At 39.3% G+C, this 26,356-nt stretch overlaps 2 protein-coding genes across 8 annotated transcripts in view; both read right to left on the reverse strand.

Moving 5' to 3' along the window:
• The window catches only part of lats1 (large tumor suppressor kinase 1), a 777,671-nt gene that overhangs the window by 493,231 nt on the left and 258,084 nt on the right, over positions 1-26,356 (reverse strand). The gene's annotated exons all lie outside the window — the stretch shown is intronic.
• rngtt (RNA guanylyltransferase and 5'-phosphatase) overlaps positions 1-26,356 on the reverse strand; it is a 176,688-nt gene that overhangs the window by 44,104 nt on the left and 106,228 nt on the right. For 6 of the 7 annotated variants that reach the window (XR_015517531.1, XR_015517530.1, XR_015517532.1 and 3 more), the window contains 1 exon segment: positions 23,632-23,700. Coding sequence is in view for 1 of the 7 variants with exons in the window: in NM_212867.2 (NP_998032.1) it covers positions 23,632-23,700 (69 nt within the window). In the remaining 6 variants the exon portion in view is untranslated. 7 annotated transcript variants of the gene reach the window in all.

The following is a 26,356-nucleotide window of genomic DNA, read 5'->3' on the forward strand; positions in this document are numbered from 1 at the left end:
TTCCAGCAGTCTGCATTCGTTCCTTCACAAAACTCAGTTTCACATCAAATCAGTAAAATCATGCAACTTCAGTTTTTTCAGCAGGGCTCGAGGATATTCTGAGCTCAGGGCACTCTCCCAGGACAGCATGCTAAACGCGCCTTGTTATCAATCATCAGCTAAATGGGAACTCTTGAGAACTCTAAGACTGAAATTAGGACACACGGCCTTGAGAATAACTTCTTTTATTGCTTTTATTCTGATGTTTGGTTGTTCTAAAAGCTATTTATTTCAACAGTAGTTTTTTTTACAATGTAAAGCAGTCAAGCTGCAAACTGTGAGCACAGGACCATGCTACACACAAACCATTGATTTTTTGTCTTCCTCTGTCTGCATGTGTACTTTTTTCAGGTCTGCAGTGGGCGTTTTGTAAAAAAAAAAACAATGCTGATCCAGAACAGAGAAGTAATGTGTCAGAAGCTGTAAGCACAGAGTCCAGACAGCACAATACTTCTCCAAGGTAAAGTCACTATCGTAAGAGTTTCAGAAATGCTGTCAGGAAAAAAAAAATCGTAATAGCTGTGCTCACCCTACTCCAGATACTCAGCATGAGGTGAGAAGATGAAAGAGGAAGTGATGACGTGTTTACGGAGTACATATGTGAGCTGCACCTCCAACAAACCACAAGGTGACCGCTCTGATGCAGGGCTCTCCATATAAAACCACTATTATTACCCTTTGTTTAGAGTTATTACATAGATATTATGACAGTTATAACAATAACTCACCTCAGAACAAATGTTTAGCAGCATTTGGAAATGAGGACTGACATGTATCTTTATTCAAGACTCACTTCTGAAGAGCTTTTTAAACGTGAGGAAAAATAAAAACAATCCTCGGCAAAATCCTTCAATTATTCATTCATTTATTTTCCTTTGTCTTAGTCCCTTATTTATCAGAGGTCGCCACAGCAGAATGAACCCCCAACTATTTCAGCATATGTTTCACACAGCAGATGCCTTTCCAGCTGCAACCAGCCTGAACCGCTGATACAAGGCAGGATGATCCATGCTTTGTGAGCCGAGCATCCGAATGTGTCAGCAGAAATGGAGACTCATCAGAGCAGCAGCGTTTCTCCAATCTTCTATTGTCCAGTTTTGGTGAGTCTGTGTGAATTGTAGCCTCAGTTTCCTGTTCTTAGCTGACAGGAGCGGCACCCGGTGTGCTCTTCTGCTGCTGTAGCCCATCCGCCTCAAGGTTGGACGTGTTGAGTGTTCAGAGATGCTCTTCTGCAGAGCTCGGTTGTAACGAGTGCTTATTTGAGTTACTGTTGCCTTTCTATCAGCTGGAACCAGTCTGGCCATTCTCCTCTGACCATCAACAAGGCATTTGCGTCCACAGAACTGCCGCTCACTGGATACTTCCTCTTTGTCGGAGCATTCTCTGTAAACCCTAGAGACGGTTGTGCGTGAAAATCCCAGTAGATCAGCAGTTTCTGAAATACTCAGAGCAGCCAGGCAGCAACAACCATGCCACGTTCAAAGTCTCTTAAATTCCCTTTCTTCCCCATTCTGATGCTCAGTTTGACCTGCAGCAGATCGTCTCAAATGCATTGAGCTGCTGCCATGTGATTGGCTGATTAGAAATTTGCGTTAACGAGCAGTTAGACAGGCGTACCTAATAAAGTGGCCAGTGAGTATAAATCCCTGATGTTAAATTAAGGTACATTTAGAAAAGATGAATGATTAAGCTGAGTAAGTGATTAAGTGAGTTAGCTCAAGGTGACGGACCTTGACGGAGGTATGCAATGGGCAACGTTTGGCAATATTTAGTCGAATTTTGCTCAACAATTTTACATTTCAACCCTTTATAGGCCACTAATAGAAATACTCATCAGAAAAGAAGACGAGTTAATGATTATTTTAAGACTTTTATGACTTAAAAAATATATCCATTCAGTTTCTTTTCAGTTTAGTCCCTTTATTAAGCAGGGGTCGACACAGCAGAATGAACCGCCAACTTATCCAGCATATGTTTTACACCGCGCATGCCCATCCAGCTGCAACCCATCACTGGGAAACACCCAAACACTTCCATTCACACACATACACTACAGACAACTTAGCTTACCCAATTCACCTGTCCCGCATGTGTTTGGACTGTGGGGGAAACCGGAGCACCCAGAGGACACCCACGCAACTGCAGGGAGAACATGCAAACTCCACACAGAAATGCCAACCGACTCAGCCGAGGCTCAAACCAGCGACCTGTGAGGCGACAGCACTACCCACTGCACACAGTCTATATTTATATTGTAATCAATGTCAGCAAAGTTCATCAATAAGCATACCGGCCAACACTAACACAACGTTTATCCCGGGAGTCTCCCATATTTCACACTCATCTCCTGCCATGCTCCCGTTTTGTTATTTCTCCCGGAAATCTCCTGTTATTCCACCTCCCCTCGTGTTTTGGTACAGTCTTCAACATCCCCTCTTGGTTGTCCACTTTGGTAGAATCCAATCTCCTCCAGTGCCAAAGCCGGTCCATGGAAAAGTTCACTAACACCACAAACACCTCCTGGGTTCTCCGGTTTGCCACTCAACTCGCCCCCCGGTCTCCTGGACCTTCAGAGACAAATGTTGGCAAGTATGCCTATAAGCTTCCTCACCAGATAAAAAGTTCAGCTTTAATGAATAACCAATGTGTTTTATCTTTAGTTTTCAAGGTATAACTTTGAGTTTACCCTAGGCTAGAGTAAGTTTAGAAAGAGAGTCTTCGTTTGGGGTCGTTCAAGGTGGAATGGTGATGTCTAACAGCATCTGAACACATAAGAGATACAGCCTTACATAAGAACTGAGCAAACACCTTTCTGAAAACGCATCAGATTGGTGTGTGTGTCAAACTGTTGGGGTTGAATGGGAGTGTGCTTAGCGATGGGTCAATCCGAGGATATATTTTAAGAACTTTCAAAACTTTTCCAGTACAAAAAGTCAAGGATGACTGTGGAAGGTAAATCAAAAGAATGATTTTGAAAGCACTCGAGGTATGCCGAGGATTGTCAGGCCTGGAAATTTGTGAAAGGCGTCTGAAACAATAAGGCTTTTATGGGGATTGAGTTACTGCTGCGGCTCGAATGCCTGAAGGTTTTTGCATTTGAACGCTGTATTGTATTCAAGCACGACAGACCAAGGTCGGACTGCCACCGCCGCGCATCTTCTTATGGCTTGTCAAAACATTTTTAAAGCCAGTTAGACGGCGTGTTCCTTAATCAAATCAACTCACTGAGTTATTCAGTCATGTGGCTGACACACAAAGATCTCAAAAGCAGAGCCGTGTTAGTCCTTGATGGAGTCAAATGCAGTCAATGCAGGGGTGAAAATCAATCAAGAGCGCAACACAAACCCCAAGCATCACCATGGAAACAAGCGCGACCCTGTTAACATTCCTTCATGCCAGACTAACCTGTTTACCTGGAGCTTTCACTTCTGCCTAATGCATAAGGCTGCCGTACGACTCGCCTGTTAGCAGGCTTTCAACAACCACAAACTCTTGGTTTACACAAAAGATCTTCCATTTGCGTCTGATAATTAAAATACTGGACATGGACGAATGTGGAATAGAGATCTGCGCGGGACTAAATTTTGAATCCCGCTCCCGCCCGAACCCGCCAGGTTTTAGCCCGAACCCGACCGCTCCCGCTTATATTACGAATTTATTGTCCCGCTGCCCAACCCGCCCCGTTTTCTGCCCGCCACGCCCGATCCCGCTAAAGAGCGGGGGAGAACAAAACCGAAAATCCCCCAGCTATACAGTCCAGACAGCCAAGCTGTCTGTATAAACCAGCCTGATCTCACGAGAAAACGTAAGTATTTTACGTTTTGCCAGTTTAGTGGCTAATTCGTACGAATTCGTACGAGTTCAGTCATACGAAATGGTACGATTTTAAAAAGGAGGCGTGGCACCTAACCCCACCCCTAACTGTCATTGGGGGATGAGCAAATTGTACTAAATGGTACGAATTAGATCGTACGAATTCATACGAACTAGCCACTAAATGAATAAGTTACGAATTGCCATGAGATTGTGTTGGTATAAACACACACAGCACCAAGCACACACACACACACAGACAAATCTCTCTCTCTCTCATACGCGCGCGCGCGCACTAACACACACACAAGCACCAAGCAGACACACAGGCGTTTGCTGTTATATCAACTCAAAGGCTTGTAATACCATGTATCAAGTACCAATGTAATACCAAAAGGTTTTATATAAAGGTATATAAATACTGAGTCGCGACAGCTACGGGCCGCAGCGCACATTACTCTCGGGCCGATTCTGGCGCGGATGCGGCAGCGTCAGCTTGCTTACGGCCGCCGCATCTGGCCCGGTTGATTCGGGCTGGAATCGGGCAGTGAGTCCACAAGCATCCGGAGTCCGGCAGCCGGAGCCGGGCTAAGTGGTAAGTCTCCGGCAGGCGATAATCTAGCCGGAACTGGCCCGAGTGTATTTTGCTATCTGGGAAAGCTCTCTCTCTCTCTCTCTCTCTCTCTCTCTCTCTATCATTCACGCGCGCGCACTAACATACACACACACACAAGCACCAAGCACACACACAGGCAAAGCTCACTCTCTCTCTCTCTCTCTCTCTCTCTCTCTCTCTCTCTCTCTCTCTCTCTCTCTCTCATTCGCATAGCAATATCCGCGATATTGCTAGACAGCCCGCTCCCGTCCCAAATTAAACCCGTTACAGACCGCTCCCGCGATTTATTCGGAAATTTATTCCCACGCCGCAGAAATCTGGACGGGTCGTGCGGCGCCCGCGGGACATCCGCGGGAATGCAGACCTCTAATGTGGAGTGTGGACGACTAGAATAATCCCACCATCTGTCTCGGAGATGGAAACGTCTGAAAATCACGCCCTAACTTGGTTCTTATAGTCAGATCATCAGTGGAAGACCGAATGCTGGATAGTTTGATCCAATCACACACAACGAGAACACAGCAGATATGTACTGTGTGTACACACTGTATATGTGAGTACAAACACACAGAACCAAAGAAAAAGTGGCTGAACAAAATGTCCTGCTCCCCGTCGCTGCTAAAATCTCGGATTTAACATGAAAGAGCTTTTATCACTTGTCATATTATTGCATCACAGCAGGTTAGGCCGGCCTGACAGTGTCTCCTTCTGGTCCTATAAACACACAGAGTCGGGTGTAAAAGTGACAGGACAGAATGATCCTCTCAAAATAACACAAACAGGGGTGTTCATTTCTGCTCCTGGAGGTACAGTAGAGGCTTTCATGGATCCAAAAACCTCCGGGTATGATGTTTTGTTGTGTGCTGCGAACAGGGGACGGGTTTGTTATTCACTGCCTTAGCACACTGCCTAAATGTGCTTCTTCCAAATGGACCCGATACCTTTAACAGAGCCTCCTTTTGCAACAAACAGCCCACCTTATTGAATAGGGGATTACAGAGTCGGGTGTAAAAGAGACAGGACAGAATAATTCCCCCAAAAACAGCACAGCTGAAAACAGCGATGTTCAATTCTGCTCCTGGAGGTACAGTGGAGATCTTCACGCATCCAATTAGATATCAAAACCCGAGGTTCTAGCTGATACTTCAGAGTCCGAGTCCAAAACACAACTTTTGTTGTGCGTCTCGAACAAGGGTTGGGGGGCTTCGGTTGACTTTAAAACAAATGTGCTTTTTCCAAATGGACCTCATCCCTTAAACCAGTGGTCTCAAACTCAATTCCTGGAGGGCCGCAGCTCTGCATAGTTTATCTCCAACCACCTCTAACTCACACCTGCTTAAGGGTGTACTCACACTATGTACAGTTGCCTTGAAGCGGACCAAAGCATGCTTGTCCCATCTCCCGTCTCCCAAGAAAGCCCGCACTCACATCACTTTCAGGCCTGGGCATGCTTACGTCATCGATGCTGCGCTGTTCAGTAAGCTCTCTCGCTCAGCACAGTGGAGATTTCTTTAGTTATATCGTTTAAGTCGTTTGGGATGTGGTGACATGCAGTCAAATATTTCGCCGAACTGATCAGCCACTTTTGAAGCTCCTAAACAATCAGAAAGGTCTCGTGCTGCAGGAATTATGAGGTTTGCTGAAGGTGCAGCTGTGGTGCAGTGAGGGGTTTACGTCTTTAATAAACTACGGCAGTTTGCGTTCACTGAACAGTAAGAATGATTAATAAATCCATATGAAACAGTTCCTTAAAAGTCACGTCTCGCTTTCAGTTTCGGGCTTAGGCACGTTTTGCACTCACACACAAGTGTACCTCGCTAAAGCCCAAGTGAACCGCGCTCAGGCACACCTCTTCGGCCAGGGCCAGCCAAGTGAACCGTGTCTGAGACTGATTCAGAGCACTCACACTTCTCAAACGATCCGTGAAACGGGCCTGGACACGGTTCTGATAGTATAGTGTGAGTAGGTCCTAATAGTCTCTAGTAGTCTTGATCATCTTAATTATTTGGATCAGCTGTGTTTGATTGGGATTGGAGCAAAACTGTGCATTCCCTCCAGGAATCAAGTTTGAGACCTATGCCTTAAACCAGGGGTGTCCAAAGTCGGTCCTGGAGTCGTTCCTCCAACTCCAACTTGCTTCAATACACCTGCCTGGAAGTTTCTAGTATACCTAATAAGAGCTTAAAGCTTGTTCAGGTGTGTTTGATTAGGGTTAAAGCAAAACTCTCCAGGACCGAGTGTGGACAGCCCTGCCTTAAACAGAGTGTGCTTTTACTATAAACAACCTCATTGAATAGGATTATTGGAACGACACAGCTGTGGCCTAATGCTTAGAGCAGTGATGCCCAAACTAGGGCCAGTGGGCCAAACTTGGCCCATAGTAACCTTTGATTTGGCCCACCATGGCATCTGAGAAGCGAGGAAGTATGATAGGGATGGTTTAGAGATTGGCAATTCAAATTTAATGCAACCCTTTGCTTGTTTTATTGTTAAAAGCTAACAGATATTAAATGTTTTAATTCAATTATGTAAATGAATCAGATTTGGCTGAAATGTACATGACAATGCAGAGACTTTGGTCAGCAAATCAAGTCAAAAGTAGATTGTGCTCGACTAGTGTATTCAGCATTGAACTCCACTGTGTTAAACATGTGATTGTTTTTATTACAGTGATCATTTAAAATGTCATACTGCATTAGACAATACATTTTAAAGTCATGTTTTCTGTTTATTTTATAAATATTGTGAAATATATTAGGAAATTACCCATAGCGAATGCAAAGTATTATAATTTGGTATATTTACCTTTGGCCCACGGCTCTCAATGATATGTTTTTTTTTTTGTTTTTTTTTTTGGGCCCCCCTGGGTTAGAAAGTTGAACTTGTGATCCAAAAGTTGCCGGTTCGAGACCTGGCAGGGATTGTAAGCGGTTGGAGTGAGCATCCAACACTCTCCTCCAGCCTCAATACCACAGCTAAGGTGATTCCCTTGAGCAAGACACTGAACCCCCAACTGTGCCCTATTCAAGGGTGTAAGTCACTTTGGGTAGAACCATCTTATATCATATCTCAGTAGTGAGAAACCTTAGGGTGTTAAGAGTATAGCTGTTCACTATGCGATGAACACACACTCAAGTCAAAGTGTGCTCCTTGTGTTAACATTGCAGTGTTTTAGCTGTTTTCATTATAATAGAATAAAAAAATGGCCATAATTATGGTAATTATGTTTTGAAAGCAGAATAAAAAAGGGTCTGAGCTGAGTGGCTGTTAGGAGGCTAAAACAGTCTCAGAAGACAACAAGTGCTGCGTGGGCGCGTTTCCGCACAGGGCTTTGTAGAAAGCAGCATTAGCAGGATTTCAAAGACTCCAAATTCATCTGTTCACAGCAGCAATACCACCATCAAAACAAAACCAAAATCACCCACAAATGTTAAGTTCATCAGTACTGCTCTTCAATTCAGCTGCTGTGATCAATTTTTCTATAAAAAAAAAAAATAATAATAATAATAATAATAATAATAATTCCTTACATTTATATAGGGCTTTTCTGGGCACTCAAAGCGCTTTACACATAGCGCTCTGCGGACGTTTTTTGCTATTTCTGCAGAGAGTTTTGGTGAAAGTCTGCTGATTTCAGATATTTTGGGAGTATCATAACTAAAACCTTAATATATAAAATAAAAAATAATATATTTGTAACTTTTATTTAATGTTTAAAATGCAAATCCAATTAGATTCCTTTTATTTGGTAAACAAAGTAAGTTTGTCATATAATTTATCTATTAAAAGACAGAAAATATAACTGTACAAACTGGATTGTACATAATTCAGATGAACATTTTCATATTAGCCAATAATATTACTGTAATTAATAAAAAAAATATGAATAAATAATATAGATTTACACACATTTACTCAAGTAAATAAACAGAGTTAATGATGGGCTAAAAATCTGGGGAAAATCTGCAGAATTTATGCGCGTGCAGATTCCAGGAGGGCCTACTCATACACCAACAGTGTTTATAAGGAATTATAAGGACTAAACCGCTGTTTTACTGTTAGTTAGGCAGCTAAAATCAACCACTACAGTAATTTATTCATGTTTGCTAGGGTTATTAACAGTGCTGTTTTAGTTTATATCATGTTGGCTATTTTAAATAATGTTATCAGATTAAAAAACACACTGACTTTAATAACATTTCATAAAATTTCACAATTCTAAAAGGAAAAGTGAAAATTCTGTCATCGTTTACTCTCCATTTGCTTGCTCAAAACCTATCTGAGTTGCTTTCTTCTGTTATTAGGCCTTCCCCAGCCTTACACACGCTCCGCCTATGCTCGGCTGGGTTAGTTGGCGTTTCTGTGTGGAGTTTGCATGTTCTGCCCGTGTTGGCGTGGGTTTCCTCCGGGTGCTCCGGCTTCCCCCTTAAGTCCAAACACATATGCTATAGGGGAATTGGGTTGGCTAAATTGTCCGTAGTGTATGAGTGTGAATGAGAGTGTATGGATGTTTCCCAGTGATGGGTTGCAGCTGCACAAAACATATGCTGGATAAGTTGGCGGTTAATCTTTGGCGAAGCCAGGTTAATAAATGGACTAAGCCGAAAAGAAAATGAATGTTCTCAAGATGATTCGCAGTACCCAGATGAGCCTGTGTTATTAGATTCAGCAGTTGTTATCTGGGAATAACATATCTTGGAATCTCCAACTGACTAATCAGAATCAAGTATTCAAGGGAGATGCATAATAAGCAGTGATACTGTGATGTTTAAGAGGACAAGACCTTGACAAAACCATGTCAGAGGAAAGAGTCTCATTCCTAATAGCAGATTTGGAAAACAAGAACGTGCCGATAAATGACAGGTCACAGGCCAGTGCAAAGCTGGCACACGAAGCCAATACCTCCCATCCTGAGTGATCTCAAACGCCACCGGCAAAAGGTGATATTACGCACATCTATCTCTGTCAGAGATATTCAATTACCGCAAGGCAATTTCCTTATGCACGCTGGCCTGGATGTCTGATCATGTAATCCAGTTATTGATCTGATATAGCGTTTTCATAAGCCAAACAGTGAGGACATCTTCATGGATTTTCATTGCGACACTAATTTTACGCTATTTTTTGGTGATCATTTTAGGAGTTCGGCGTATCCTTGACCCTACGTGAAGTGTTTCTGCGAGTTCTCGTGATCTTCAAACCCATGTGACGAGTCGGTGATGAAATAGGAAGGAGAATGGAGGCGAGTTTAAACATTCACAGCTTTGGTTCGAGTTGTTCATGTCTAGTCCTTGTTGGCCAAAATGGAAAATGGCTTCATAAGAGATTGCATGCATGCTTCAGCCTCCTCATAAAACAAGACAACGGAAGAATTCGATTCCCTGTCAATGAAAGTCAAGTCTGTACGGTGTTAGTCTGTACACGTGTCTGTGTGTGTTTTCCACCACACATCAAAGACACTGAAGCAGCTGATGCCTGTTAGGTGTGCAGGAACACAATCATGTGTGTGTGAGAGAGAGACAGAGAGCAGCTCAGGTGATGTGAAGAAACCAGAAGCAGATCGAAGACGGAAAGCCTTGTTTATAAGTGTGTGTGTGTACTAGTACAGATATGGTCTAGGTATTGTAACATAGATGTGCTTTATGAGGACATGTCCTGTGTCCTCACACTTCAATACATATTTAACAGGGTTTTTTTCCACGTTCAACATAATAGACCACATGCCATATAATAGACCATATCTACAATCCAACCCGCTCTTTAAGAGCTCAAAACACAGGGTTTCTGGTGGTACCTAGAATAGCAAAGTCCACTAAAGGAGGTCGAGCCTTTTCATTTATGGCTCCTAAACTCTGGAATAGCCTTCCTGATAATGTCCGAGGCTCGAAAGCACTCTCACAGTTCAAAACTAGATTAAAGACCTATCTTTAGTAAAAACACACAATGCTTCACATAGTGATATGATGCGTGAATTTGCTCCACGCATCTCGTTTACTTACACTATGAACAGCGGCTACGCTAATTATTTCCACCTGGGGATACTCATCCTGAGGCCTCCAGAGACTATGCAGCGCCACTGATCCGATTCAAGACCTGTGAAGAGATGATCCCAAAGTTTCCATAATCCTGGACCAGGCCGTATCCTGAGCAGCTGCTGTGGTGGTCATGGAGGAGTGGAGAGCATGCGACTGATTCCTGTGAGACTCCAGGAACAGACAAGTCTTGGCTGACGTCTAGCGTTCTCCCTCTTGTTCTTCTGCTCTGGAAGTCTATGGCAGCCCTAAGAACCGTTTTTTGGCATTTGCGCAAACTTTGGCACACTGATAGAGGACAGTCTGATCTTCAACTCAAACTCTCTAGCGCCACGACCTGTCCAGTGTTTATCGTTATAACGTTTGCCAAATGGTCTACAATAAAAAAAATTCTCTGATTCAATGGCTCAAGCTGATTCAGACACATCCTATGACGTCATTTTCCATTATGACTTTTTTTTTTCGCTATTTTGAATTTTTCGTAAAACCTGTTTGAACAAACTCGTCCTAGGCCATTTTTCCGATTTTCACCAAAATTGAATCACATGATCTACAGACCATGCTGACCAAACATATTCAATTCAAGTAGATTTAAAGAACTGTTTTTTGATGAACCTGCGAACAAATTTAACGTAGAACTTGCGAAAATTGACATTGAAAATTGAAAAGGATTTTTCTGTGTACCACATTGACATATTTACACCAAACTTGGTGTGTGTTATGACAACCATGGTCTGAAGTTAGCTGCAGCGTTGGGTGCACTGCCCCCTAGTGGTCTGGAGATAGAAAAATGGATTTTTTAACTTATACCTTCTCAATCCTTTGTCCAAAATTCATAAAATTGTTTTTTTTTTATACATACGGCGAAGAATGCCAAGTCGAATGATGCCTGATTTTCCCAGGTGAGCCATTTTGATTTATGTCAAATTTTGCTATATTTTACAGATGCATTGGCAAATTGTTATGAAAGTCGGTATGCGATATTTCTAAAAATGCTAATAACTTTCGCCTATTGTTATGAAACTTGTCTTGACACATTCATTGGGTGGTCCTGAGAATATTGACACCAATTATCCCTTAATTAATTTAATTAATTAGCCATCTAGTCTTAAGTCAGAAACCTACTTTTTCGAAGTCCTCCTATAATACAGTTTCTACACTCTAAAAAACAATTACAGTGGTTTACAAGGACATACCTGACGTCCTTGTAATCATGCCTAATGGGGTTTTGACATTTAAAATTTGGCCAGGGGTTTTCCCTGAGGGTTGGATTTAAGGGTAGAGGTGGGGTTAGGCCATATAATAAGCGTTTTGACAGTATAAAATACATTACACCTATGGAGAGTCCTCATAAACCATCATGCGTATGTGTGTGTGTAGCAGCTACAAGCTAAAAGTGACTCCTTGGCATTTTGCTGAAAATGTCATTAATAGCAAAAGAGAGGCAGGGCTGTGTGATTGGTTGGTGTGCGGAGGGGTTATTATAAACTCTCTGCAAACACAGCTGTCACTCTTCCATCCTCTCTCTCTCTCTCTCCATGTGTGTGTGTGTGTGTGTGTGTGTGTTTTAGAGTAGACAGCTTCATTCGCTATAATGAGAGAGATTTAGCTTTGACAGCTCAAACGTGCCACTTCGAGAGGTCCAAAATAAACGTGTGACCAACAGACAATATTCTCCATCCGAGAGATGAGCATTTTTACATATTTTGGAGAAAATAATATAGAATATTTTTTAACAGTCATCTTGTTTATCTGCGCACGCACGTGAAAAGCGCAGGAAATTACGTCCCTCATGGTATCGCATAAGAGATAAAGAAGAACTCTGCTGTAAAACCTCACCCGTCGAAAAGTCTTTAAGACTAACATGGCAGAAACTTGTCTTTGTATAAAACAGGGCGTACAAACACTTTTGTAGTGGAGAAAATTGCATTCTTCAGAAAAAAAAATGGCTGTACGGATACCCTAAAGATACTTTCTATAGTACAATCTAATAAGCTGTCGGTAAACAGAGCTGCTAAAAAGTTGCTGAAACTAAAACAATCTTTTTTTTTATGAGCAAGGGGATAAAGCGGGAAGATTGTGTGTCTGCGTCTGGCAAATTAAACTGCCGTCTTGTGGAGACCCTCAAGAAACACTACTGCTATGAGAAGCCTTATATTGCCATGTAAGTAAACACAAAAGCATCGCCTCTGCTGGCCCTTTTTAATGCAGATACAAAGATATAACCTCTTCCAAACCCGAGTGAGCAGATTCAACTTTCCCTCCAAATGTTTTATTGCACATATTCAATAACATGTGCATAAGAAACTCAATGCACATCAAACACAGTGTACTTCTAATAAAAATATGACGGTATAGCAACCACTGCTTTAAATTAGTTTAACAGATTTAAGCCTGACCTCATTTTAAAGAAGACATTTGTCTGATATGAAATGAGCTGGAAAAAAAGTTCAAACGTTAAAATAAAGCAAGTTATATGCCAATACGTTTATGAAAATAATAAAACAATAATTTTAATATTATATTGTATCAGAAACTTGTTTTAGTGACAGTATACAATAATGACATGTGCTCTGAATGCTCTAATCACACCAGTGTGATCGTACGCTTTTGGGACCAGCCAAGGGTGATCACACCGGTGTGATCATAAGTTAAAATTGGTCCTTTGAATCCAGTAAAACTATATTGAGTGCAGCTGTTAACCATGTACGTGGAGGGAGAGATATACGAAGAGCTGTTTCAGCCACCATTATGTCAGCAACTACACTTATTCAACATCTCTGTTGAGTTTGACCATTTTTGAATCCATCCAGCCAATGGGATGGGGACAGACTGAGACTATCTGTAGGTGCTGCATAATATCAAATGTGTTCTGTTGTGATCTTCCACTATATTGAAAATAAAATGAAAAAATGACTGGCTAAATTGCTTAATTTAAAAAAAATATTGCAGTTCTACCTGGTATATCTAGAAAATTTCTTATAGACCTCAATTTGACAAAAATGTTTTTTTGAAGGGCACTTCCCCTACCAATGCATCTCCAGGCATCCAACGATTCACGTGAGCACACAAAACGGAGAAGTAGAGGGAAGTGAAAGAGCTAAGTAATAGAGATGTGCTTGGGTGTTAGTGTAGTCAGATGATGCACCATTATTAAGAGTATCTCAGCTGGTTAAGGACTAAGTGACAGTGAGATTGGGACTAATTTCTGCTCTTTTCTTGCCTCTGGCTCTCGTCGCCCTTCTGTCTAGAGCTAGAAAATCCAACATCCAATATAGGACTTTAATAAGAGCACTATTTGCTGAGTGACGTTGACAGTATGTCCACAAAGCACACGACTGTTTAAAAATACTCGTTATCAGGCATGACAACATAACGTGTGAGTGAGAAAATAAAGCACACGGCAAAGGTTAGATACGTCTTTGTTACATGTTTTCTATTAATTATAAGTCAGAATTATTAGCCCCCCTTTTGACTTTTTATTATTTCCCAAATGATGTTTAACAGAGCAAGGAAATGTTCACAGTGTGTCTGATAATATTTTTTCTTGTGCAGAAAGTCTTATTTGTTTTATTTCGGCTAGAATAAAAGCAGTTTTTAATTTTTAAGGTCAATATTATTAGCACCTTTAAGCTATATATTTAACCGAACAAACCATGCAATATACAATAATTTGCCTAATTACCCTAACCAGCCTAGGTAACCTAATTACCCTAGTTAAGCCTTTAAATGTCACTTTAAGCTGAAAACTAGCATGTTGAAGAATATCTAGTCAAATATTATTTACTGTGATCATAAGTAAATAAATCAGTTATTAGAGATGAGTTATTAAAACTTTTATGATTAGAAATGTGTTGAAGAAATCTGCTCTCTGTTAAACAGAAATTGGGGAGGGGGTTAATAATTCAAGGGGGGCTAATAATTCTCACTTCAACTGTATAACCACATATAACTATCATGCACTGACAAATCCAACAGTAAACATTATAAATCACAATAACATTACTATGAAAATTGACTTTTCAGAACTCGTCAGTAACCAAAACTGAGAACGTACATTCATGTTTGACTGTTCTGTTATGATGCTTTTCTGCATACTGTCAAGTGTCAACCACGAGCTGGTTTCTAAATGGTGCAACATTTATTCTTTGTTTTTAAATGCTGCTATTATCGACTATCATGTCACAATTATCTCATTCATCAGAAAGAGGTTCACTGTAAAAACTCCAACTTTAATTCAGTTTAAAAATCTAAGTTAGGTGGGTGTATTTTTGAGCTCAGTGTTGAGTTTACTCCTGAATGCATGTTTAGAACTGTTGTTCAATGATATTAATAAAATCTGTTGAGGAGATGTAATAATTTGATTTATTCATTTAAGCTTTTGTTTCCTGCTCTGACAAACATTAAAAGATGAGTTAACCTAAATGTTAATGCATCGGCCGCAAAGAAATTGAAAGTTTTTAAAGTTCAGTGGTTGAAATTGTGCCAAATTAATTTTAAAATTAAGTTGAATCGACTTATTTCATTAAGTATACTTGACTTAAAGCAGCCTTTTTAGTCAACTTAAAAAAACAAGGTTGAATAAACTCAAGTTCCTTGCAGCCAGTTGCTTTAAAACTTCGATTTAACTCAACTTAGAAAAAATATTTGGCACAACTTCAAACACTGAAGTTGAATAACCTCAAAATTGCTTTTAAGCAGGTTGCTTTAAAATTATTAGTTAACTCAACGTTTTATTTTTTAGTGTTGGGATGTGAAATTCGATATTGAACCAACTGTATTCTACCAATTTAAAGACATCGCAGAAAAGAAAATAAATAAATAAATAATTTCTAAAAACGCTGTTCAAAATGTTTAACAAGGTTCATTTATACACCCGTCATAAATATCCACACACATGTATAAGCATAACAATAAATCTGGATATTAAAAAAACAGATAATTCAAGCTTATTATAGATTATCCTATATTTATTCATTAAAACTGACGTGATTCTCCCTGACTCTTGTCTTTGGTGATGTGGAGTAGGCTGGAAGACATATTTCACAGCCGTTATCAGCCCAATTTTAAATCTTAAATATCAAACATGTTTTGATATGATCAGGGAGGCTCCGATTTGAAGATTAGGAATAGATTAGGGATACAAATCTTTAACCGGCTCACAGAGAATCTGCATCAAGAATCATTCCGATCGAGGTCTTCGACAAGATTTCATCTCTGATCTTCGGCAGGTGGATATCAGCCATAAATCGGTCTAAAACCCCTGTAGTTTACAGAGACTGCATGACCTATCATAAAGCAGAATGGTGCATAAAATCCAACTGGTACCATTGGTGCCATTTTAGCAGTGGAAATGCAACCCGTACCAAACTGTACCACTTAATAGAAACAGGCCATAATCCTTTAGCTAATACACTCCCAAATGTAGTTTTGCTGTTGCTGCTTGTTCAAAATACTCAATTCTTGCTATTTTTTTGGGATTAACTCAATTGTTTTATGTTCAATCCACTTGAATTCGTTAACTTAATGGATCTGTGTTGCGTTGGTCGAGAACCCTGCATTCTGTGCACCGAGCAGACCGACAGGACGTTGTTCAGCATCAAAGAGAGACGTGTGACACCGCTCTGCTATCAGCGGACGCACACGGCGGGCTCCTGAAAGGGTTCAATGGGCCTTTCTTTTTGAAATGCTAAAGAGATTTGGATATGGCGGATTGGCTTGTGCTATAAAAAAATCCCTACAGCTGCAGGGCTGATCAACAACATGGTGTCAAAGTGGTTTAGCATTTCCAGAGGCAGGGCTCCTCTGCCCTCTATATAATCGCTACTGAACCTTTTGTAGAGCATGAAATAGCCTTTGTGTTATTGATGTCTTACTCTGCCCTGACGCATCTAATCCCAGTCTTACCGACACATTTAGCAAAGCATCAGGCTGCAATACTAATAAGCTGAGAGATTCTGTGTCGTCATATGCAGAGATGCTGGAATTCTGTCACATTTCGTCACACGTGCACCAGTTGTGTTTGTACTTTGGTTTATTTACAGAGTATCGAGGAATCAGAGAGTGAAATTCAATATGCTTTAATACCTTTTTAAAGACCCTTTCCATACATTTTAAGACCTCAAAACCACTTTTCAACCGGAAACACTGGCTAGATTATATCTTACAGTATAGTTACTACATATTAATGTAAGAGACTAATCTAAAACTAAAACATGATTCATAAACTGAATAAAAATCTATCAAATCGAGCAAATTCAGCAGGTTGACACCTATAGACCTGCAGAAATAATGGTGTTGGCTTGGTTTCTGCAGTAAACAAAGCAGCATGATGTCAAATCCAGTAGGATTTTATTGATTTCATAAACTACACTCTCAGAAAAAAAAGGTACACAGTGGTACAAACAATGTTCCTTGAGGGCCAGTTTTGTAGCTTTGTTAAAGTTGTACCTTATATGGTACAGGAAAGACCTCTTATGATACTGTTCTGTCCCTTTTATGGTACAATTCAAATGCAATACATAATTGTTCTCATCTCAGAAATAAAGGTACAGGAGCTGTCACTGGGGCGGTACCTTTTCAAACGGTACATATTTGTACCTGAAGGGTCCATATTGGTACTTCAGAGGTACTTTTTAGGTACATTTGGGTACTAATATTCATCTTTTGAAACGGTACTGCCCCAGTGACAGCTCCTGTACATTTATTTCTGAGAGTGTAGATAAGTGTTGAACAACTTCTTTGAATATCTATGAAAATAAACATTACTGGAAAGCCAAAGTGAGTTATGAATAATTTCCATATTAAAACATGAATCATCATTTAAAAGCATGTGTTTAAAGAAACTCATAAACAATAATTATTAAGTTCTATAATGCAATATTACAAAACAACAGGTAAAACATTTGTATCTTTGATGAAGGTATATTTTGGTTTCCCATGGTATAAATCATGTTCTTAAAGGAACAAACCTCAATGGTACAAATGTGTTTCCTTGTCTTAAGGTACAATTCTGTTAGATAAAAAGGTGCTGCCCCAGTGACAAGGGTTTGTACCTTCTTTGGTACAACATTGTACCATTTTTTCTAAGAGTGTACACAGCATCTGAAGAAGATTTTATTCTCTCAGTGTGAAGTATTTTCTAAGTGTAAAGCAGTTAAATTTCTCTTCACAAAATGTATGTAGTGTTTGCAGCAAACATGCCAGCCTGTGTTAAAAATACAGTGATATGTCTGTGTAAGATGAGTATGCCTGCACAGGAGCAACACTAGGAGAAGGCTGAGTGACTGATTGTGTAGAATAACTGAATATGTAAAGCACTGATCATATATGTTAAATACTTCTATGAAGCTATATGTGTCAGAAGTTAGAATGAGTAACATATTATCAAGTTATTATCCTATCATAACAATGTATGTAAACACTTAGTTCCTTAGCATAAGTTGCATCTTTACTTTGCTGACATAGACCTGTAATATCTCTGTTGACATGAGCTAGTGGGCTGAGAGCCAAGAATAGCAGGACCCCTTAGACTAGAAAACCTATTCAAAAATGGTCAAGAGTTAAAAAGAGACTTAGGGGTGCGTCAAATAATCCTGTATAAAAATTGTAACAAACACACTGAAACTTTAGAAGGTGCAGGAGAGACTTCAGAAGGTGTCCAGGAGAGACTTCAGAATGCTCTGGGGTCTGCTCTGCTCTTTCTCGGCTTTATTATGGAGAATAAAGTCTATTTTCTGATATTCAAAACCTCTGGTCTGATAATTTGTAATTGATGAGAAGTCAATATTTACAACACATCCTGATATTCAGATTTAATTCAGGCAAACTTTAGCATACAACTGTACAAATCATCGAAAATTATATCAAATTTACTACCTTGCAAACTAGCATTTAAGACTTTTAATACTTTTTAAGGGCCTTAAATTTCTCTACGCTAATTTTTCAACTTTTAATATATTTTTAAGACCCGGCGGACACCCTGATTTAATTTATAAAGCACTTTAAGAAAAGTACTGCACATAAAAAGCAAATAACAACAATTTAGAGTTGAAGTCAACATTATTCACCCTCCTGTAAATTTTATTTTAATTCCCAAATGATGTTTAACAGATTCAGGAACTTTTCACAGTATTTCCCATAATATTTTTTCTGCTGTCATCATGGCAAAGACAAAATAAATCAGTGATTAGAGATGAGTTATTAACACTGTCATGATTAAAAATGTGCTGCAGATATCTGCTCTCTGTTAAACAGAAATTGTGTAAGAAAATAAACCACTTGGATGTACTTTATCCCAATTACTACAGAGCTACTTTCCACAAAATGTTTTAATTTGAGACAAAGGAACCCATTTGTGAGGAGTTTTATTTAAAGGAAATGTTGACAATCTGGAAAGTCATGTGAAACAGTTATTCATGCTTTCATAACTTCAAGTTTGGAGTCCTGTAATTCTCTATTTAAAGGCATTTACAAATCATGTCGGTCACTGTAGCATCCAAATTTAACCCAAAAGCAGCAAAATGAGTAAGAAACAGACGTATTTGGGAAGTTTCTTTGCGTAGGGGAAAAGGTCAAGTAAAGGACCTGCGAACTGCCAAGGAATAGATCAACAACCCACTTGTCAACAAATCAGGTGAATCTTTAAAGAGTGCTCTTTACTCTATTCCTCCATGTAATCTGTTCACAGCGTTTGACAAGCTGCTTTACTATCGTTTAGGACAGAAAGTTTCTCGTTTGTCCATCTTATTTTAAGGCTTTTTTTTTTTTTAAACCTTTAAGCATCTTAATGTAATGTCCATGACATGATTTATGCATGTGATGTAGATATGCAATAGTGTTATATTGGTTTTGTGATGGACATATCACTCTCTCGCTCTCGTTAACATGCTTAAATACCTGTGCTATATGACAATATAGAAGTCCTCGTGTATGACATTTAAGGTTTGGGACTCTGCTGAAGTCTGTTCTGAAATGAAAGTGTCAGACTTGACGTCATTCGCTATTGTTTTTAATGATGCACGACTCGCATTGACAGGTAAAAATACGATCTACCTGTTTACACTGCAGACACGAGAACACAGATCAGATTCATATCGGATAAATGTCCACATATGGACAAGGCCTGAATCTGATCTGAGTACATTGGAATCCATGTGATTTGTTCCTGCTTAAACGTACATGGGCCATATCCGATCTGTGCCACATGACTGGAGAAACAAATCGGAGTTGAGTCACTTGAACAGTGCAGTGTAAATGCTGCCTTAAAGGCTTCACTAGGGTAATTAGGGTAAAGTTAGGGTAATTAGGCAAGTCATTGTATAACAGAGGATTAATCTGGAGACAATCCAACATTAATATTGCTTAAAGGGGCTAATAATATTGAGCTTAAAATGGCTTTAAAACAATTAAAAACAAAAAAAACAAATAAAACTTTCTCCAGAAGAACAAATATTAGCGGAAATACTGTAAAAAAATTCCTGTATCTGTTCAACATTATTTGGGAAATACTTGACAAAGAAATAAAGATTCAAAGGAGGGCGAATAATTCTGGCTTCACCTGTACATGAGTGCTCTGCTTTATTCTGCTTCCTTCTGTTAGCTAAACTTTCCGACTGTAGTGCATCCATTTTTAATGAATCAATGGACTTATTTGGCTGTTTTTATGTTCCCTGCAGTTGTTTATCAGATTGCTTGAATAAAACACATCAGTCTTTTCTCTTCTGAAACTCCAAAAATCGAATATTTAATTAAAAAGACAAACTTCGCCACGCTGCAACTTCAAACCAACTCTTCCGCCAATTAGCATATGAGAATTAAACGAAGATACGAAAGATGATCACCACGTTCTTGTCAAGCACGTTCAAGTACAAAGTGTCCTCTTTTCTCCTCAATAGCGCTCGTCTCGTCGTCTCGGGAAAAGGTCATGTGGAATGAGTGTCTCGCTGCAGATTTCATTCTCGTGCATTATGCTGGTTTCAGCTCAACAGGAATTCTTGCCTCCGAAATGAGCAGCCAGAGGACATGTGGAAATGAGGAGAGCGCCGCATGTGACTCTGAATGCAAGGCTGAAATTATTACAATAGACCTGCTAATGCACACCTCCCAAACTTCAGCAGGGTTAGGTCTGTGTGTGTGTGTGTGTGTGTGAAGCTGCCGTATCACTGTACACAAAATGTCTCATTGCATTTCAGGGAAGAAAATCAATATGGGCGCAGACAGAAACCTCAGCAGAGAAAACACATTACACTGTATGAATAAAGGGCTTTTGAGGACACTCGCTTTGATACATTTTTAAACGTATTGACGTGATTGATCGCTTGTCGCGCAGGAATGCGGTGAGCGTGACCTTTACCTTGCATTTGCTGAAGGACTGAACGGTATTGGAAAAATGGAAATGTTTGTCAGAAAACCCCTATGATTTGTGCAGCTTTAATGATGCAACTGAAAGTGCCTCTCTCTGGCGTTTTGTTTCTAATCAGTCAGCGGCACACTGATGCCAAGCTTCTGCTTTCAATCCGGCACACCTGTGGAGAATCTGTGGTGTGTTTATCCTCCGGGGACCGTCTTCTGTCCTCTGTACACAACGTTTTTTAAAGCCACATGCCTGCTGCATGCCAAAGTAGGGATGCTGCATTCATGCATTCGCTCTTATTCAACTGATCAAATGTATATATATATATATATATATATATATACATACATACAGTTGAAGTCAGAATTATTCGCCCCCTTTGAACTTTTTTTCTTTTTTAAATATTTCACAAATGATGTTGAACAGATTCAGGAAATGTTCACAGTATGTCTGATAATATTTTTTCTCCTGGAGAAAGTTTTATTTGTTTTATTTCGGCTGGAATAAAAGCAGTTTTGAATTTTTTAAACACCATTTTAAGGACAATATTATTCGCCCCTTTAGGCTACTTTTTTTTTTCGATAGTCTAGCATCATTACACAATAACTTGACTATTTACCCTAACCTGCCTAGTTACCCTAATTAACCTAGTTAAGCCTTTAAATATCTAGTCTAATATTATTTACTGTCATCATGGCAAAGATAAAATAAATCAGTTATTAGAGATGAGTTATTAACACTATTATGATTAGAAATGTGCTGAAAAAATCTGCTCTCCGTTAAACAGAAATTGGGGGAAAATAAGCAGGGGGGCTAATAATAATGTAATATTTTATTTACACACACACGCACATGTGGGGTTTACTCATGTGTGCTGTTCATGCTGTATATTGCCCCCTTACTAATTTCTAAATAGTTTTGCATGCTTGTCACACTTTAATGTCACAGATCATCAAACAAATTTAAATAATAGTCAAAGAAAACACAAGTAAAGCCATCATGCAGTTTGAAGAAATAAAGCTAATAACTGTTTGGGCCACCCTTAGCAGTAACAACTGCAATCAAGCAATTTCCATAACCTGCAGTCTGTTCCAGCACTGTGGGGGAATTTTAGCCACATTGGACGGTTTTTAAGCTTAAAGCGCCTTTTTAAAGATCATGCCACAGCAACTCAATTGGATTTAGGGCAGGACTCTGACTAGGCCACTCCAAAATCAGTATCAGTAATCACTATTTTGTATTTTCAAGTGCAGATCAACAGCAGCACATTTTGTATGTAGGCTTAAATGTTGATTATTACTTTAATAATTGTCTTTCATGCATAAACAATCATAGAAAAAATATTTGTTTCTGGTGCTAAATTTCTTGTCAGTGCAAATTTACATTATAGTTAAATTCACTAAGTCTTAGCTGTTAATTTTTTTTATTTATTTCAGCTAACGAAATTTTTTTGGTTGTTTTTGTGTATTAAAATAACCTTAATGTAAACATAATCTGTCCAACGGTCTAAACCAGTGACTCCCAACCCTGTTTCTAGAGGCACACCAACACGTCTCCCTTATCTGACCCATTAGCTTCAGGTTTTGGAGTCTCTTCTAATGCTCTGATGAGTTGATTCAGGTGTGTTTGACTAGGGAGAGGTTGAAAATGTGTAATGTTGGTGTGCCTTCAGGAACAGGGTTGGGAAACACTGGTCTGAACAGTCAATCAGACAACGGAAGTCATGTATAATTCATTGATTCCTTGTCCTCCAGCTTAGTCCCTTTATTTATCGGGGGTCGCCCTTTATTTATCAATGATCCAGCATATGTTTTACGCAGCGGATGTCCTTCCAGCTGCAACCCAGTACTGGGAAACATCTATACACAGTCACATTCACACTCATACACTACGGACAATCGAGCTTATTCAATTCACCTGTACCACATGTGTTTGGACTGTGGGAGAAACCAGAGCACCTGGAGGAAACCCACACGAACGCAGGGGGAACATGCAAACTCCACACAGAGATACCAACTGGCCCAGCCGGGACTCAAACCAGCAACCTTCTTGATGTAAGGTGATAGTTCTAACCACTTAGCCACCATGCCGGCCATTATGTATAATATTTTAGTAAATATATCCAATTTGTCTACTCGGGTTAACACAACATGACACATACACACATGTTATTAGTGCAAGACTCCTGTTTACACAGCAAACCAAAAGCCCATCTGAGCATGACGTCTAGATTCGAGTCGACAGGAGCCTCAATAGTATTTCAGATCACAGCTTGACAGCGTTTGTGCGAACACACACACCGTATAATACAACATTAACCATGGATTATTGCTGCCAAAGACTGAAACACTTATGGAGAAGCCTGAACGAACCTAAAACAAACCCTCTTATTTACTCCTGAGCTCGCTGCAGGTCATTATTGTGCAGAACCGTCGCCTCCAAATATCACAAACAAATCTTAAATCAAGAAGTGTTTTACAGACAAGCAAAAATATCATCTTGTTTGCTGAAAGACATCAAAATGAAGTGAGTTTTCCCTTAAAACAAGCAAAATAATCTTCAGAATCCAGTGGGGTGAGGAAAATCATCTTATTTCGAAGCGAAAACAAGATTATTAAAGCTGTTTTAAGGAAAAAACTCACTTAATTTTGAGTTATTGTCTCTGAAAATAAGGATTTTTTTTTGCTGATCTAGAAAATGCTTCTTCATTTAAGAGTTTTTAGATATTTGGACTAGAAGCAAGATAAGAACCGACTCTGTGTGTGTGTCAGACTCACCCCTATAGGCTGGAAGATGAGACCATCCACTTCATGGCTGACCTGCGAGGTGAAACTGCCCTCCAGGAGCTGAGAACAAAGCAACAGACAAAGAGAATATATGTGTTGGTTGCATAAAAACATACAGCCAAGGGCAGAGACACACTCTCCAAGAACACAGCAAAAAAAAAAAACAGTTTCTTATTCAACAGCAATAAAAAAGGTGACATCCAAATAAAGTTCCAAGAGAGATTCCCGAACTCTCTCTCCATCTGCCATCCCTTGAAAATAAATAGCTGCATGGCTGAGCCAGATATGACATGTATTGGCCCACTTGTCTATGCAGAATTGTTATAATTTAGCCACATTGGAGGGTTTTTAAGCATGAATTGCCACAACATCTCAATTACATTCAGGTCAGGACTTTGACTAGGCCACTCCAAAAATCACACAAACATGCAGTGATGTTATCAGCATGAGAAAGAGCTTTATTGCCAGGTGTGTTCACACAAACAAAGAATTTGTTTTGGAGCTTCTACAGTGCAACAGAATGACAGAGACAGGACAAAAACAGAAAATACATATATTTTAAAAATAGAAGTAGTGAATGAATGCAAATATACAAATTGACAAGAAGGCATGGGACGGTAACCGTTTTCAATTTCAGACGGCACTTACAGGTTTTTGCATATGAACTCTTCAAATGCAGATTTGTTTTTCTATTCAAATACAAAAATGTACAAAATACCAAAATATTAAATCAAACCAAAAATGTACCACATTACAATAAAAGATGTGTCAAGATCACCAGCGATTTAATCCTTGCAGATCACTGGAGAACTACATTTGACACTGAACTGGACTACAAATACCATCATGCACCTCACACACACACCAGTTCCTGATGCACTATGATTAAACACACAGCTGATAACTCATTATGGACTGATTGGCTGGACTTTATATTCACTTCACACACACACACACACACACACACACACACACACACATACACACACACACACACACACACACACACATTGCTGAGTCTTATTTACAATGTATAACATTTTAAAGTGTTTTTCCTTGTTTGCCTTTGCTTCTTTTGATTTTAACCTTGTTCTGTCATTTTTGATTCTTCGCCACTCAGCCTGACCATTTGTCTGTGTTTTTAGATTTCGTTTCTTTGATTTTCTTTATGCTCCTGTGTTCGGACCAACGCCTGCACAACTTCTCTTTAAATAAACTGCACATGGATCCTCACGTCTGTTGTCCAGCGTCATTCCTTACAGATGACACAATAATTAATTACTTTGTCAAAAATGGTTTATTCTGTTTACACTCTGAATAAAAAAAATGATAACAAAAGTTTAGAAAATGGTAAAAAAGATTAAGTACTTTGCTATTAAACGGTTTAAGAATAAATTAGAAAAAGCTCAGATAACTTTAACAGACAGATATGATATGTAATGAAATAAAATCCTTTAAAAAGTAGTATGACAGTGTTTGCCGTTTTTTTGGTGAACTAAAAAATATCTTTAAAAATGTGTTGGATATACAATGAGAAAACGATTGCATCCATTGGGAATCGATTGAAGATGCCAGCTAAAAGAGGTGTGATGTCAGAGGTGGAGCAAGGAGTTCTATATTTAATTAAAGATACAAAGACAAAAACACTGTTGATCCTTAATGTGAATGATGAGAACTGATGAACGGACACGACAAACACAAAGAAAAGCGAGTCAATTTCGATTTGCGCCTCACGTTGGCGAACGTCCTTGAGAAACGGCGACCGGTAAACAAGGCATTATAAAAGTAAAGTGTGCAGCGATCAAAAATGCATATCTCAAACAGAGCAGAAAGTACAGTGTGAAATTGAGCGAGCGGGCAGACCGAGCTCTCGGCTTTAGCATTTTCATTAGCGCCGCCGCCGTCTATAGAGCAGCGGCCGTAAATGAGTTCCTGTCTAATAAATGTTTCAAGACCTTGAGCCTGTTTGTGTTTAAACAGATCTCTGCTGTCAATGTTCGCTTCACAGCTCAGACAAGCTCTATCATCCTGAAAACCCTTCAGTAAAAAAAAAACCTGGACTTCTTTCATTAAGCATAATCTGCCCTCAGATGAACACTCTACAACCTTACCCACAATCCATTGGGATTTGGTTATATTAGCGCCGCACACGAGGGTTAGAGCAGTAGACACCTTAACTCAGATTTTCCTTCCATGACATTCCTTCTAATGAAGCAGGACCCTCCAACTTGTTCAATCCACCTATTTTGCATATGCGCATAAATAAAAAATGCTAATAGAAACACCAAGATGTGCATACATTTTGAAAATACACGAAAAAAAAAACGTACATGCACAAGTGAGTAAGATAAACGCTTTATAAAGGAAATGCACATAAACTATGATGGAAAGACATTTACCGAATAAAGTTCCTGTATGCAAATTAAAAAGTCATGTGATGGATAATATGATAACAGAAATAGGCAAAATGGGACGGCACTAACAGATAAAGCAGTGGAACGATCACATTATATAATAAAATATCTGACATTTTTTGGGGTCATTTTAAAATCCCTCCGCAAAAATGTCATCAAAGTGGTTAAGTATTATTATTATTATAACATTATAATTATTATTATTATTATTACCTACAGAACAGTTAAGGGTTCGCGCTACCAAAAGCCACCGTGCATCCATTTTTTTTTTTCTAAAAAGAAAAAACGTCCAAAGTTGCTTT

This window comes from Danio rerio, chromosome 20, assembly GCF_052040795.2.
Source record: "Danio rerio strain M-AB ecotype USA chromosome 20, GRCz13ab, whole genome shotgun sequence".
In the NCBI taxonomy this organism is placed as follows: Eukaryota; Metazoa; Chordata; class Actinopteri; order Cypriniformes; family Danionidae; genus Danio; species Danio rerio.